The 12,200-nt window shown below is 44.0% G+C and overlaps 1 protein-coding gene across 6 annotated transcripts in view; it reads right to left on the bottom strand.

Annotated features, from left to right (window-relative positions):
* Window positions 1-3,408: 3,408 nt before the first annotated feature.
* LOC144798453 (uncharacterized) overlaps window positions 3,409-12,200 on the bottom strand; it is a 549,513-nt gene continuing 540,721 nt past the window's right edge. For 5 of the 6 annotated variants that reach the window (XM_078669335.1, XM_078669334.1, XM_078669333.1 and 2 more), the window contains one exon: window positions 3,409-3,924. In XM_078669335.1, coding sequence (XP_078525461.1) covers window positions 3,650-3,924 — 275 coding nt within the window. In that variant the 3' untranslated portion in view covers window positions 3,409-3,649. The remainder of the gene's footprint in view (window positions 3,925-12,200) is intronic. The other variant, XM_078669336.1, reaches the window with a different exon arrangement.

Below are 12,200 nucleotides of genomic sequence, written 5' to 3'. Positions count from 1 at the left end.
TAACGCAAATAAAACAGAACTTCTCGTGTTGGGGAAAACTCCGTCCATCTGGTCGTCTGCATGGTGGCCATCAGAACTGGGCGCCATACCAAAGCCCTCCGAGCAGGTGAAAAACTTAGGGATCAGATTAGATTCTACCCTTTCCCTTGAACACCACACTAGAGGGATTGCAGGCAAATGTTACGGGATCCTTAAGACTCTACGCAAAACCCTGGATTCCCTCCCTGCAACCAATAGGAAAACTCTGATCCATGCTCTGGTAACACCCCATCTTGATTACAGTAACTGACTATTCACTATATATGGGCTTGAGCAAAAAAGGTCTTCAGCGTCTGCAATGCGTTCAAAACGCAGCTGCCCGACTGGCACTTAACCTATCTAGAAGGTCCTCCGGGAAACTTGCCTTAGCCACCCTCCACTGGCTGCCCATACGTGAGCGCATTGTTTCCAAAACAATGTGCATGACTCACCGCATTGCCCAAGAAAAAGGACCAATATACCTCCAAAAACTACTGACCAAGTATCAACCCAAACGATTCTTAAGATCCCAAGGCCGCATGCTCTTTCAAGTGCCCAGAATTTACCGGGCGCGTATGGGCGGTAGGTCTTTTAAATACTTGGCCAGCAAACAATGGAACTCACTTCCCACTGAACTCAGAATGGAACCATCAGAGAAACTTTTCCGCCAAAAACTAAAAACCTATCTGTTCCCGAAGATATGAGCCCCTTTTCTCTCCCCACATCAGTCTACTCCCTCTTCTCTCCCGGAAACAGCCCAGTCCATGTTCATAAAGCGCGGGGACACACTGTTCACTAGTGTAACCAGGCGCTATATAAGAAGCTTTTATTATTATTATTATTATAATGGCTAATTATATACTGGATTACTCTGACACACACTGGTTGGTTATTTTTGTTAAATTATCCAATTTCAACCCATCTGTGTAGCATGCTGATAGTAGTGATCTTTGAGTTTGCTTATCTTTCTATATTTACTATCCCTTTACATGCTATAATCCTGACCAAGGGGATGGTGTCATGTGTCTCCTCCATGGCCCATTGTTGTTTTCCCTCCATAAGCCTAACTGTTCACGACACAGGCTGCATTTGCTTTGCACACGTTACTATATAAACATGTTTGCTTTTGTGCCACAATCTACTTTCATACAGAACCTGCAATTGTTTTCTTGTTCTGTTCTTTCCTTGGATTTAGCCTGAACACAGCAGACAAGGCTCAACACAATGCTCCTTGTTATTCTGTTCCGGTCAGGCACTAGCACCTAGACACAACACAGAAATACAGCTGTTGTTTATGGATATGTGAGCGTGGTCATATAGGTACACACAGTAATGTAACAGAATTTTCTGAGAAGATCATGGCTGTATATGTGATGTAGAACGTCCATCTGTGTATGCTAAGGTAAGTGGTCTGATGCTACTCCCAGAGATCTTCATTATATAATCCGTTTGCTTCTGTAGGAAGGGGAGGGTGGATAGGCTGAACTGTCTTATTATAGGACAGGGCTTTTTATAATATACGGTTTGCTGACTATGTTAATGGTATTTTTGTTAGGCAGTTGTTTTCTAATTGTGGTACATATACGGCATTTTAGAGCACAATCGTTTAAATAAACATTTCAAACATCCTTCGTGTCTCTTTCATATTTTATGTGGAAGAGTAGGAGTGTGTGAGTGAAAGCGGTGTCCTTTCACCACGATCCCTGAGGGGGTTGGGAGTGTTGTGTTCTGGGGTGTCAATTCACTTGTCTCTCTGGTCTGGTTAGGAGAGCAAGTCAGACTCTTTTGCTAGTCTGACTCAGGCTCATGATACTGAGATTGTAAGGTGTCTCAGCTCTTGTCTACTAATGTTCCGTGGTTCCAAGCATAGTTCTGTTTCTGGGCAGAATCCTTACAGCAGTAAGCTGCTTCCATTTGTTAGTTCATATTGTTATATTGCTAAACATTACCATATTGTGTGAGACGAAATAGCATTTTGACATTGGGGAAATTCAAATATTAAGCAAATTCACAAGAGAGGGAAATTTCCTTTCTAGCTTGACAATAGCCACTAAGTGAGACATCACATATCATGTTCACAAACAGAGAGATCAAATATTCTTTTGCTCATTACCCTATGGCTACATTGTTGCCCATGTCCAAGTACATCATTACTCTGATGCGTAATCCATCAACCCATAAGGCCTAAGTTATACTACTGGGAATTGACTGACCTTTAATGTAAGGCATTACGCTTCTTTTCAGCATCCCCTGATATCACAAACAGTAGCCCATCCTACGGTTCTGTATCCAGCATGAGACCCTCGTGTATAGGCACGCTAGAATATACTACTTCCATATCACATAGCTTCTCCTAACTGAAGCAAAATAACAGGTTAGTATATGCACGCAGGCAACACAGAAAACGACGCAGGCATTTCTTACGCTTACCTCACAGCAGGCGTAAGACTGACACAGGCCTTTTCACATGGGGCTTGCCCCATGTTAAAGGACACATTGCTGGAGTTGCGTCACTTTTATGACACACTCCAGCAATGCGTCACTTTTGCGCTTACAGATACGTCAGAAATACTGACGTATCTGTAACTCCTTGCACAATGATGCGTCATATTGTAAATATGATGCATCATTGGTGTCGCAAGGAGGGCGCAATGAAAAGTGATGCATCGCTGTTTTGACGCAGCGATGCGTCACTTTTCATAAATGAGGCCCCTCGACTGCAAGATAGTAAAGTACAATCAAAAAATACAGATGAGGGTTTGAGTGTATTAGGAACCAAAGAGAGAACTGTAATAGTCTCAACCCAGAGGCAAGCACACATGCCTGAACCTGATGGCAGAAAGAAAACCATATAACAATGGTATTGATGCCCATGCACATCATCACTAAGAGGAGGAGTCACTCAAACTTGTGACTCATACGACTTCTACGGAAAAAAACAACTTGCACACATCCGGATCCAAAACTAGATGACGGGAGTATGCAAAGCATCTGCATCTAAAGCTACACATGCCTCGAACTCAGGGGTTCAGAGTTTCTTTTGAAGGTGAGATGATTAGTCTCAGTGTGGATGGTCTCGGCATGTGTGAGGAGGTGGGGGGTTATGGTCTAAGTGTTCGTCTTCTTTCAAGATGTAGCTAAAGCAGGTCACCAAATTCTTCTTTGCCGAGCAGATATACGCGCAAACATTACAGAGGCTGCTTACTCTACAAAACACACTGGGATTGGGGGCTAAATATTGCGGTATAGCTACCGAGCAGCTCAAACCTGCAGCACTGAACACTGTCGCACCTAAAAAGAAAAAAAGACAAATGTAATACTTACTGGAAGAGACACATCCTGAACTTTAATTTCACTCTTTTACACTAAATGATGCTCTTTAACACTAAATGATAGACCACAACAGAGAAGCACTATTTTCTTTAATCCTTAGTAACAGAAACTAATTCTTCTATTAAAAATAAAAACTAGGGCTAGAGATTGAAAACCACAATTGTGGTCATTTAAATGAAGTTAGGTGCTGTCTAGCCACATTGAAGAGAGTGACAATTTTGTTCCTGTATGCACAGGGCAGGAAGACACAAACTGCTATGAAGAGGTAAACCACACAGGGATGGTTGGTCAGGGATCATCACTGTAAGCCTGACTTCAGCATACACATGTCTACCAAAGTCATGTTGCAGGTGACACGGAGACAATGATTTGTATAGAGCCTGGAGAGACCATAGTCTTGGGACAAAGTCTTCATGTAGTTTCCCAATGTGTTCTTCCCCACAGGAGTGTTGCTGTACCAGGGACTTGAGTTGGAGGGAGTAGCCAGCTTTGGTCTTTGCCAAAAGGCATTATGCCCAGGGTGCAGCTTCATCACATACTTCTCAAAAGACAAGACTGGACATTTTGGATTTCCTGGGGGGAAAAAAACACGTATTAATTTGCTTGTAAAATAAGATGTTGCGATAAGATGCATTTTCCCACATTATAACGTTACTTCACTGAAAACTGAATAACTGGAACAGCATTTCATAGCAGTTTACAAACCAAGGCGTTGCAATACTTTATTAACAGAATTCCATTACAAACAAGCATGAACATACCACAATGTTAGGTCTCAACTTTGATTAGCTGCTCTCAGTAATGAGCTGGCATCACCATATCAAGCAGTAGCCCATGTAGGGAACAGGAAATGCCTGTTTAGAATTTGTATCATTCCCTTATTTTGAAATAGCTCTCCAAGCTGAACCGCCACTTTTTTATTTCACAAAATTTTTTATTGAGAGAGATGAGTAAGCATTACAGACGTGAGCAGAAATCATGCATGGTTCCGGTATCAACAAGAGCAAGTATGCAAGTGTAACGGGAACAAAGGAGGGGTAAATTAAATTAACATAAGAAACGAAAAACAATAATCAATTTAAACAAAAATAATAATGTAAAGCACAGGCATTGCATCAGTACATTTACAAGGTTACAGTCATAGGTGGAGCAAGGTAGCCATATAAGTCAATGAGGTTAGTCGCCTGGGCAGGTAGGCAGCCCGAACCATGGGCAGGGTGTATATGTGCATAATCATGGTGGTTTAAATAGGTCGAAGTGAGCGTCCAGCGAGGACCATAGGTTCCTATAGGGGGGGCGCCAAGGTGTAGCTGCCAGCGCAATATTGTCGGCTCCTCTGAGGTTCGAGACCCAGTTGAGCCAGTGGGGGAAAGAAGCTTTGCCAGTGTCCTTCCAGTTATTCAGTATGAGTTTGACCGCTGCTGTCAAAAGTAAGTCAAGTAGGGCTTTATCATTTTCATTGAGGTTAACAGCTTTGGTGAAACCCATGACTAAGGTTGCAAATTCCCTCGGGAGCGAGACATGCAGCACTTTGGTGATAAATTCGAAAATTCTATCCCAGTATTCGGATACACAGGGGCATTTGAATATTAGATGTTCAAGGTCCCCACCCTCTGCCATGCAGTTCCAGCAGGAGTCATCTTCCTTGATGTTGTGCAGGAAGAGTCTCCTAGGAGTCCAAAAAGCTTTGTGGAGAAGCCAGAATTTAGATTGGGATAATGTAGGGCTGATTTTGTGTCGTGAGGCAGATTCCCATATTCTGGCCCACTCTGCTTCCGAGGTTGGTGTGGAAGAGTATGAGTCCCAGAAGGACTGTGTGGATGTTGTCAGCTTTGTGGACTGTGGGCGGATCAGTTTGTATATTCTGGACACCTGATGACCCAGTCTATTAATCGTGTGTAGGTAGCCAGGAAGGGAGGGGGTGATGTTGGATAAGTCTGTTTTGGAGAGGGCCACTTTGATGTGTAAGAAGTAATAGAAGTCTATGTTCTGGAGTTGAAACTTGTTTTGTAGGTCGTTGAAAGTGAGTGGCAACGGACCATCAAACAGCTGATGAGGGAAGTGTATACCCTTCTCTATCCAAGTAGGATTATTCATTGGTTTCCCTTTGTATAGCAGTCTGGTGTTGTTCCACAGTGATTCCCATCTTGATTTACAAAATTGGTGCGGTAAAAATTTGCTTACGTGAAGAAGGGCAGCCTTCGTGTTTCTGAAGATGGTACCTGAGGATACAGTGGGTTGTGGTTTGGTAGTGAGGAGGGTGGAAGGGGGAAGGCCATGCAGAATGGATTTTTCCACCATCAGCCACACTGGGGTGTAGTCTGGGTGTGGAATGAGCCAAAAAGCCCCTTGTCTAGCTAAGAACGCGGTTTGATAGAGCTTAAAGTCGGCTAGATTGATGCCTCCTAGGGATTTATCCAGCCTTAGTTTTTTTATGCTAATTCTGGCTTTTTTCCCTTGCCAAAGGAAGGAGGAAATTAATTTATCAAGTTTGGAAAGGAAATCCTTTGAGAATGTGAGGGGCAGCATAGTGCTCAGGTAGTTGATTAGCGGTGATATCATCATTTTTATAGCTTCAATCCTTCCCCACCAAGTGATAAATCGTGGGGACCAGCCGTCAAGGATTCTTTTAACTTTTGTCAATGTCAACGTTTCGTTGTGTGTGATGGTGCTCATTAATTTGTCGGTAAACTCTATTCCTAGATATTTTATAGCTCCTGTCTGCCAAGCTAGACCTGAGGTACCAAGAACTTCTTTGGTGGTGAAGATGTTTAGTGGTTTAACTTCGGACTTATCTTTGTTTAACTTGTATCCCGACAGGTACGAGTACTTGCTGATTGAGGTCATGAGACCCTCGATCGATTTGGCCGGGTTTTCTGTTGCAATTAATATATCATCAGCATACGCTGCCAATTTTATCTGAGTATCTCCAAAGGAGACTCCCTGAATATCTTCATTCTTTTTGATGTCAGTTAGAAGGGGTTCAAGGGCCAAAAGGAAGAGTGCCGGAGAGAGTGGGCAGCCCTGTCTGGTACCTTGGTAGAGGCGAAATGGGTCAGAGAGGGTGCCATTAATTGCTATCCGAGCCGAGGGGGAGGCGTACAGGGCCATCACCATTGTGATGAACGATTGTCCGAGATTGAATGAGCGCATACAGTATTGAAGAAAAGACCACGAAACCTTATCGAAGGCCTTTTCAGCGTCCAGGGTGATCGCAACCATCGGGGATTGGGAGTTGTTAGCTTTCTCTAAAATGTGGCACAGAAGTCTGGTGTTGTCATTTGACATCCTATGTTTCAGAAAGCCAACTTGCGACGGGCTTATTAATTTGGGAAGAACAGCGTTTAGTCGGTTCGCTAGGATTTTGGCATATATCTTGCAATCAAGATTTATCAAAGAGATGGGGCGGTAGTTTTTGGTGTGGAGCGGGTCTTTTCCCTCTTTAGGGATCACGACTATGTTGGCTTCGCTCATAGAGGGTGAGATACATCCACTGGACGCCGTAGAGTTGAGAACAGTGTGGAGCGTGGGGGTAAGTTGGTTTTCAAAGGCTTTATAAAAAGAAGCAGTGAAGCCATCTGGGCCGGGGGCTTTGTTATTTTTTAGAGATTTGATGGCCTCTGCGATCTCTGTTTTACTGATGGTGGAACCTAATCGTGTTTTGTCAGATTCTGAAAGTTTAGGAAGGTCTAGAGACTCAAGGTATTCGGTGCAAGCTGCTATGTCCAGTGATTTGTCATTCTTGTAAAGCTCTTCGTAGAAGGATTTGAATGTATCAAGGATTTTAGTTTGATTTGTGTGGGTAGTGTTTGTGGCGTCTTTTATTGATGAAATGGTAGACAGCTTTTGCTTATGTTTGAGATACGAAGCCAGCAGTTTACCTGCTTTATTTCCTTCACAAAGTTTTAGGGCTTTGAAGCGGTTAATCCAAACGCCCGCTCTTTTACTAGTTATGGCATTGTACTCATACTTCTTTTTAGTGAGAAGGTCGAGGGGATTGAGGTCTTGAGGGTTGGTCTTCTAGGATTGTGATATCTCGTTCCAGTTGTTCCAGGTCTTTGTTTAATTTTTTATTGGTTTTAGCTCTAATATTTATAATGACTCCACGGATTGTGGCCTTAAGGGCGTCCCATAGAGTGTTAGGTTTGGTATCAGCGGTATCGTTTAGGAGTAAGTATTCCTCGATGGCATCCGCTATCTTGAGTTTGTCCTCTATGTTGGTAAGGATTTCGTCGTTAAAACGCCACCTTCTAGGCGGGCGAATCGAGCGGGAGCCTGCAAGTTTGGTGTGAATACATGCATGATCGGACACCAGTTTGGGGGCAATACCAGTTTCTTCAATCAGGTGTGCGAATGAGGTGGATAATAGGATGAAATCAATATGTGAATAGGAGTTATGTGGGGCAGAGTAGAAGGTGTAGTCTCTCCCATCGGGGTTCTGTAGTCGCCAAGAATCTTTGAGACAGTAGCGCTCACAGAGACGGAGAAGGGCCCCATGTGACCGTGAGGGGTGGAATGAGCACTTGGATTGTCGGTCTAGTAAGGGGTCTAGGGGTAGGTTAAAGTCGCCCCCCACTATTAGTAGTTCATCTTGGGAGATATGTTCAATGGACCGAGAGACTGAATCCCAGAATGTGGGATCGTCGGAATTAGGGCCATATATATTCACTACATGTATGGGATCGTCCTCTCTGCGTAGATGAGTCACTAGTAACCTACCATCTGTATCGTGAGTGTGTGACAGCAGTGTCAGATTGGCATTCTTAGACAAGAGTGTGATTACACCACCTTTCTTTTTTAGCGCAGGAGAGGACAGGACGTGGGATGACCAGTGTATGTTAAGGAATCGCAAGTCCCCCTCAGAAAGTTTTGTTTCCTGTAGAAGAACGATATCTCCTTTCGTTTTTGCTAGATAGTCGAACACTTTCCGCCTTTTTCACCGGGTGGTTAAGTCCTTTGACATTTAGTGAAATCACTTTAAGATCGTCTTTAATTGAGTTGGAGTTAGCCATCGGTGAAATGTTTCATCGCTCGTTGGGAAGCTGGCGGCGTGGTGTGCGACAAACGGGGTGTTGTGACGAGTTCGGGTGCCGTAATCTGACAAAATCGGATAAATTTCAGTACAACCTTTTTTGACAATATGCATAAATACAAGTGTTGTGATGCGTACCTGCAGCCTGGGTTGTGGAAACAATAAGGGATAAAGTGGATTTGGTGTGGCGAGTTGTGTGTGGCAACTCTGTGAAACATAAGTATTAGCATAAAAAACAGAATGTGATACAAAATGAGAAGGAACCTACTGAGACTCTGCCAAGTGACTGTTCCGCCACTTTTGACAAACTCTCAGAATATCACTAGAGCATATTTGACATTTTACTTTGAAAGGACCATCTGAGAAATTTGCTGCAATTTATTTACACTGGTGTGACCTTGCTGATCGACCTTCATCGGTGGACACATGCCAAGTGAAGGACCCATTCTGCACACACATCTCCACTCCCAGCTTGGAGAACAGACATGTATCACCGAGCTGTGAGGGAGGACGCTTGTCAGTGACAGAATCCACACCACATAACATCTTTCCACAAAACATATACATAGTTCATATCTGTCCATAATAGTGATGAGACTTTCGGTGGGGGGAATAGTTCTTTGAGTCAACAGTAAATGAGTGGCCAGAATGGTTGCCACTGAAGCAACATGATTGAAAGACGGTTACGACACATGAACGGGCAAAGGTGAAATGTCAGGAAGCGCATTTGGGGAGTGTAGGAAAGTGCTTCTTTTGACTTGGATAGCCCCCACTTTTTGCCTGATGTTATTTCGAACTGTAAGTGCGCTGAGCCCCTGCTAACCAGATCACCAGTGCCTGATCTTTCCCAAAACCTGTAACACGATTGGCACAACTTTAGTTACCCCTGTAGGTCCCTAGTAGTTGGTACCCCTGGTACTTAGGGCATGGGTACTGAGGAGGGTCGTCTGGGGCTGCAGCACTGGTTGGGCCACCCCAGCGACCCCTCACCAAGGCTCTGTTTCAGCCTTTGCAGGCTGTGTCTTGGTGCAGAGAAATCCAAAGAGTCGACATGGTGCACAGCCCTGTGTACCATGCCACCCATAACACTGCATAAGATATAGGTAAGTCACCCCTACTGCAGGCCTTTAGCCCTAAGGCAGGGTACACTATATCCTATATGTGAGCATAACAGCATGAGCAGATATGCCCCTACAATGTCCAGTCTATTCTGAGATGTTGTAAGTACACAGGGAAGTCAGAAAGGGCACATGGGCAAGATACTTGTCACCTCAAATTCCATAGCTCCATGATGGCTTCACGGATTCCTAAAGTGTTTAGTATCAAACAACTTGCCTTAGAAAATTCTCACTGATACCAGTGTTGGACTTATTAATACATTTACAAAGGAGACCCTTTTAGAGGGTACCCTGAAAACCTACCAAGCACTGGTGTTGTTCAAGACTTGTTTTTGCCAGCCTGCCACTACCAGATATGTGTCTGACCTCATGGGGTGAGAGCCTGCGCTCTCAGAGGACAGAGACAAAGCCTGCTCTGGGCGAAGGTGCTTCATACCTCTTACAGGACAGGATGGCCTTGTGGGTGCAAAGCTACAAAGGTGATGCCGTCTTTGAAATCCAAACCATGAACCTCCAGATAGTAGGTGACCCCAAGACCCCTTTCCTGCTCCACTTTATGCAGGAGGAAATGTGGAACAATGTGTTAGATTAGGATGAGGGTCCCCACTTAGTCTATACCACCCCTAGGACGGGCAGGCAATGGAACCCCTAGACTTAAATTCAAATAGCTTGAGATGGTGGGAAAATATCCTCATATGGCTGGGGTAGAGCCTCTTCATACAGGAAGTGGTCACTAGAGGATGTAGCCACCCTAAAGGTAGGCAGTCCATTGGCTGGTACCTGTCTCCCCTTGTAATGCCCCTTAATTCAGTATTTAGGTGGAATCCAAAGACCTGAAAATCAGATTTGATGGACAAGAGATGACCAGGACAAAGATGACGCACTGCATGGGAACTGAAGTGCTGCTACAAACGGAAAAGGCGCCAAACCCCTCCTGCTGCCTAAGGACTCGACAATCGCTGCAGCTGTGTAGTCCTGAAACCTGAGAGGACTCCAAGAACCCCGAAGCACCTCCAGCTCCCTTGGAGCACACCGCTGGCAACAATCCTGAGAAGTCCAGTTTGTCGACTTGCTGCTCCCCAACTACCCCAACGCAGCACTGAAACAAGAGAAGGTACAAGAGCTCCGGAGGGTCAGATCTATCTCCCCACCAAGTTTGGAGACACCAGGACCTACCGGAGCCGCATCGTATCAAAACCAAGAGTGTCGGACACTCAACAGCAAACATTGAGAAGAGTCCATTGCTGACTCCCAAAGCACCAGAAGCAAGCACCCATTGAGACTCCAGAGCTCCACTTCCTGAGTGGCCAGGCTGTCCCAAGATCGCCTCTCCAAGTTGCCTGCTCCTGACTGCGAGGACCTCAAGACAATCAACGCCCAGCTGACCTGTTCGCTCTGCACTTGGCTCCACTGGCCCAGCACCGACCAATCAGCAATGCTCCCATGGAGCCCAGGCACTTACAACCTCCTCTCTGTAAGGAGACCCACCGGACTTAGCTGTAAGTCCTCTGTGCACTACATTTTCAAGAGGCCCCCTTTGTCTTTGGGCACCAGCTTCCGGAATGTCTGTATTTTGCTCCCGGCTGAGCTGGAACAATCCTGAACTTCTCATGCTGGAACTTTTGACCTGTTCCAGACATCAACCTAAAAAAAGTAGGCGAACTTCGTGAAAGCCTTGCTTGAATTTCTATGCATTTTTATTCTTTTCCCTCATTGTTCTTCTATGGTGCCCAATTGCGCATAGAAGTGATATTTGTATCGAACTTTGCAAAATCGTATCTCTAAAAGTACTTGCCTTAGAACTGCATTCTTGGTCTTAAAAGTTATATAAAAATCGATATTATATTTACAAATTGGCCTTGTATATATTCTTGAGCATGTGTCTCATTTATTGCCACTGTGAGTACAACAAATGCTTAGCATTACCCTCTGATAGGCCGAACTGCTCGCCCACACTACCCCAAAAAGAGAGCTAGTATTATCTCCTCATACCTCTCCATACCCATTGGGGATTCCCCGGACTCTCTCCTTAGTGTACTTCATTTTTGTACACTGTTCAGCTAGTCAGTTTCCTAGATTGATGGTTCAGCGGTGGCATAAAAGACTTGGCATTTGCTGGGACCACTTTGTCAATAAGTGACTAAATTAATAAATCCCAAAATTGTGTTTAGACAGTCACATTTTTGATTGGTCTATTTTTTTCTAAATTTCTAAAAAATGAACCGCTAGGGTCTGGGTTAAGTCCCTGAAAGTAAGTGATTAGAAATGTTAAAGTTTGTGATTTAGTTAGGACAGAATATTCAGTGAATATTTATTGTTTTGTGACTTCAATAAAAAGGTCCACACTTAAGTAATATAATGCTGGCAGGCAGAAGGAAACGCAATTCATTTTATTGCTCGACACCAAAGTCCCCAATGGGTTAAACATCAATGAAGGGCTCAGCAATTTTCTGTAATAATTGTTTGTAAATCTGTGATGAGACTGAATGTCTTTCATTGGCTTGTTTAATTGATTTCTACATAGCTCGTGGCCTATGAAGTCTAATCAGTTTTTATGTGCACTATTTACAGTATACATTCATGATATCTTTCGGTAGGTTACCCACCTGGGTGCCTTTGCTAAACTGTTTTAGTGCCCTTTGTCAATATTATTTATACTCTCTTTTTCTTTTATTTTTCACTAATATTGCTTTGTACAG

Source organism: Lissotriton helveticus, chromosome 12 (genome assembly GCF_964261635.1).
Source record: "Lissotriton helveticus chromosome 12, aLisHel1.1, whole genome shotgun sequence".
Lineage (NCBI taxonomy): Eukaryota > Metazoa > Chordata > Amphibia > Caudata > Salamandridae > Lissotriton > Lissotriton helveticus.
This window is presented reverse-complemented; position numbering and strand designations above follow the sequence as displayed.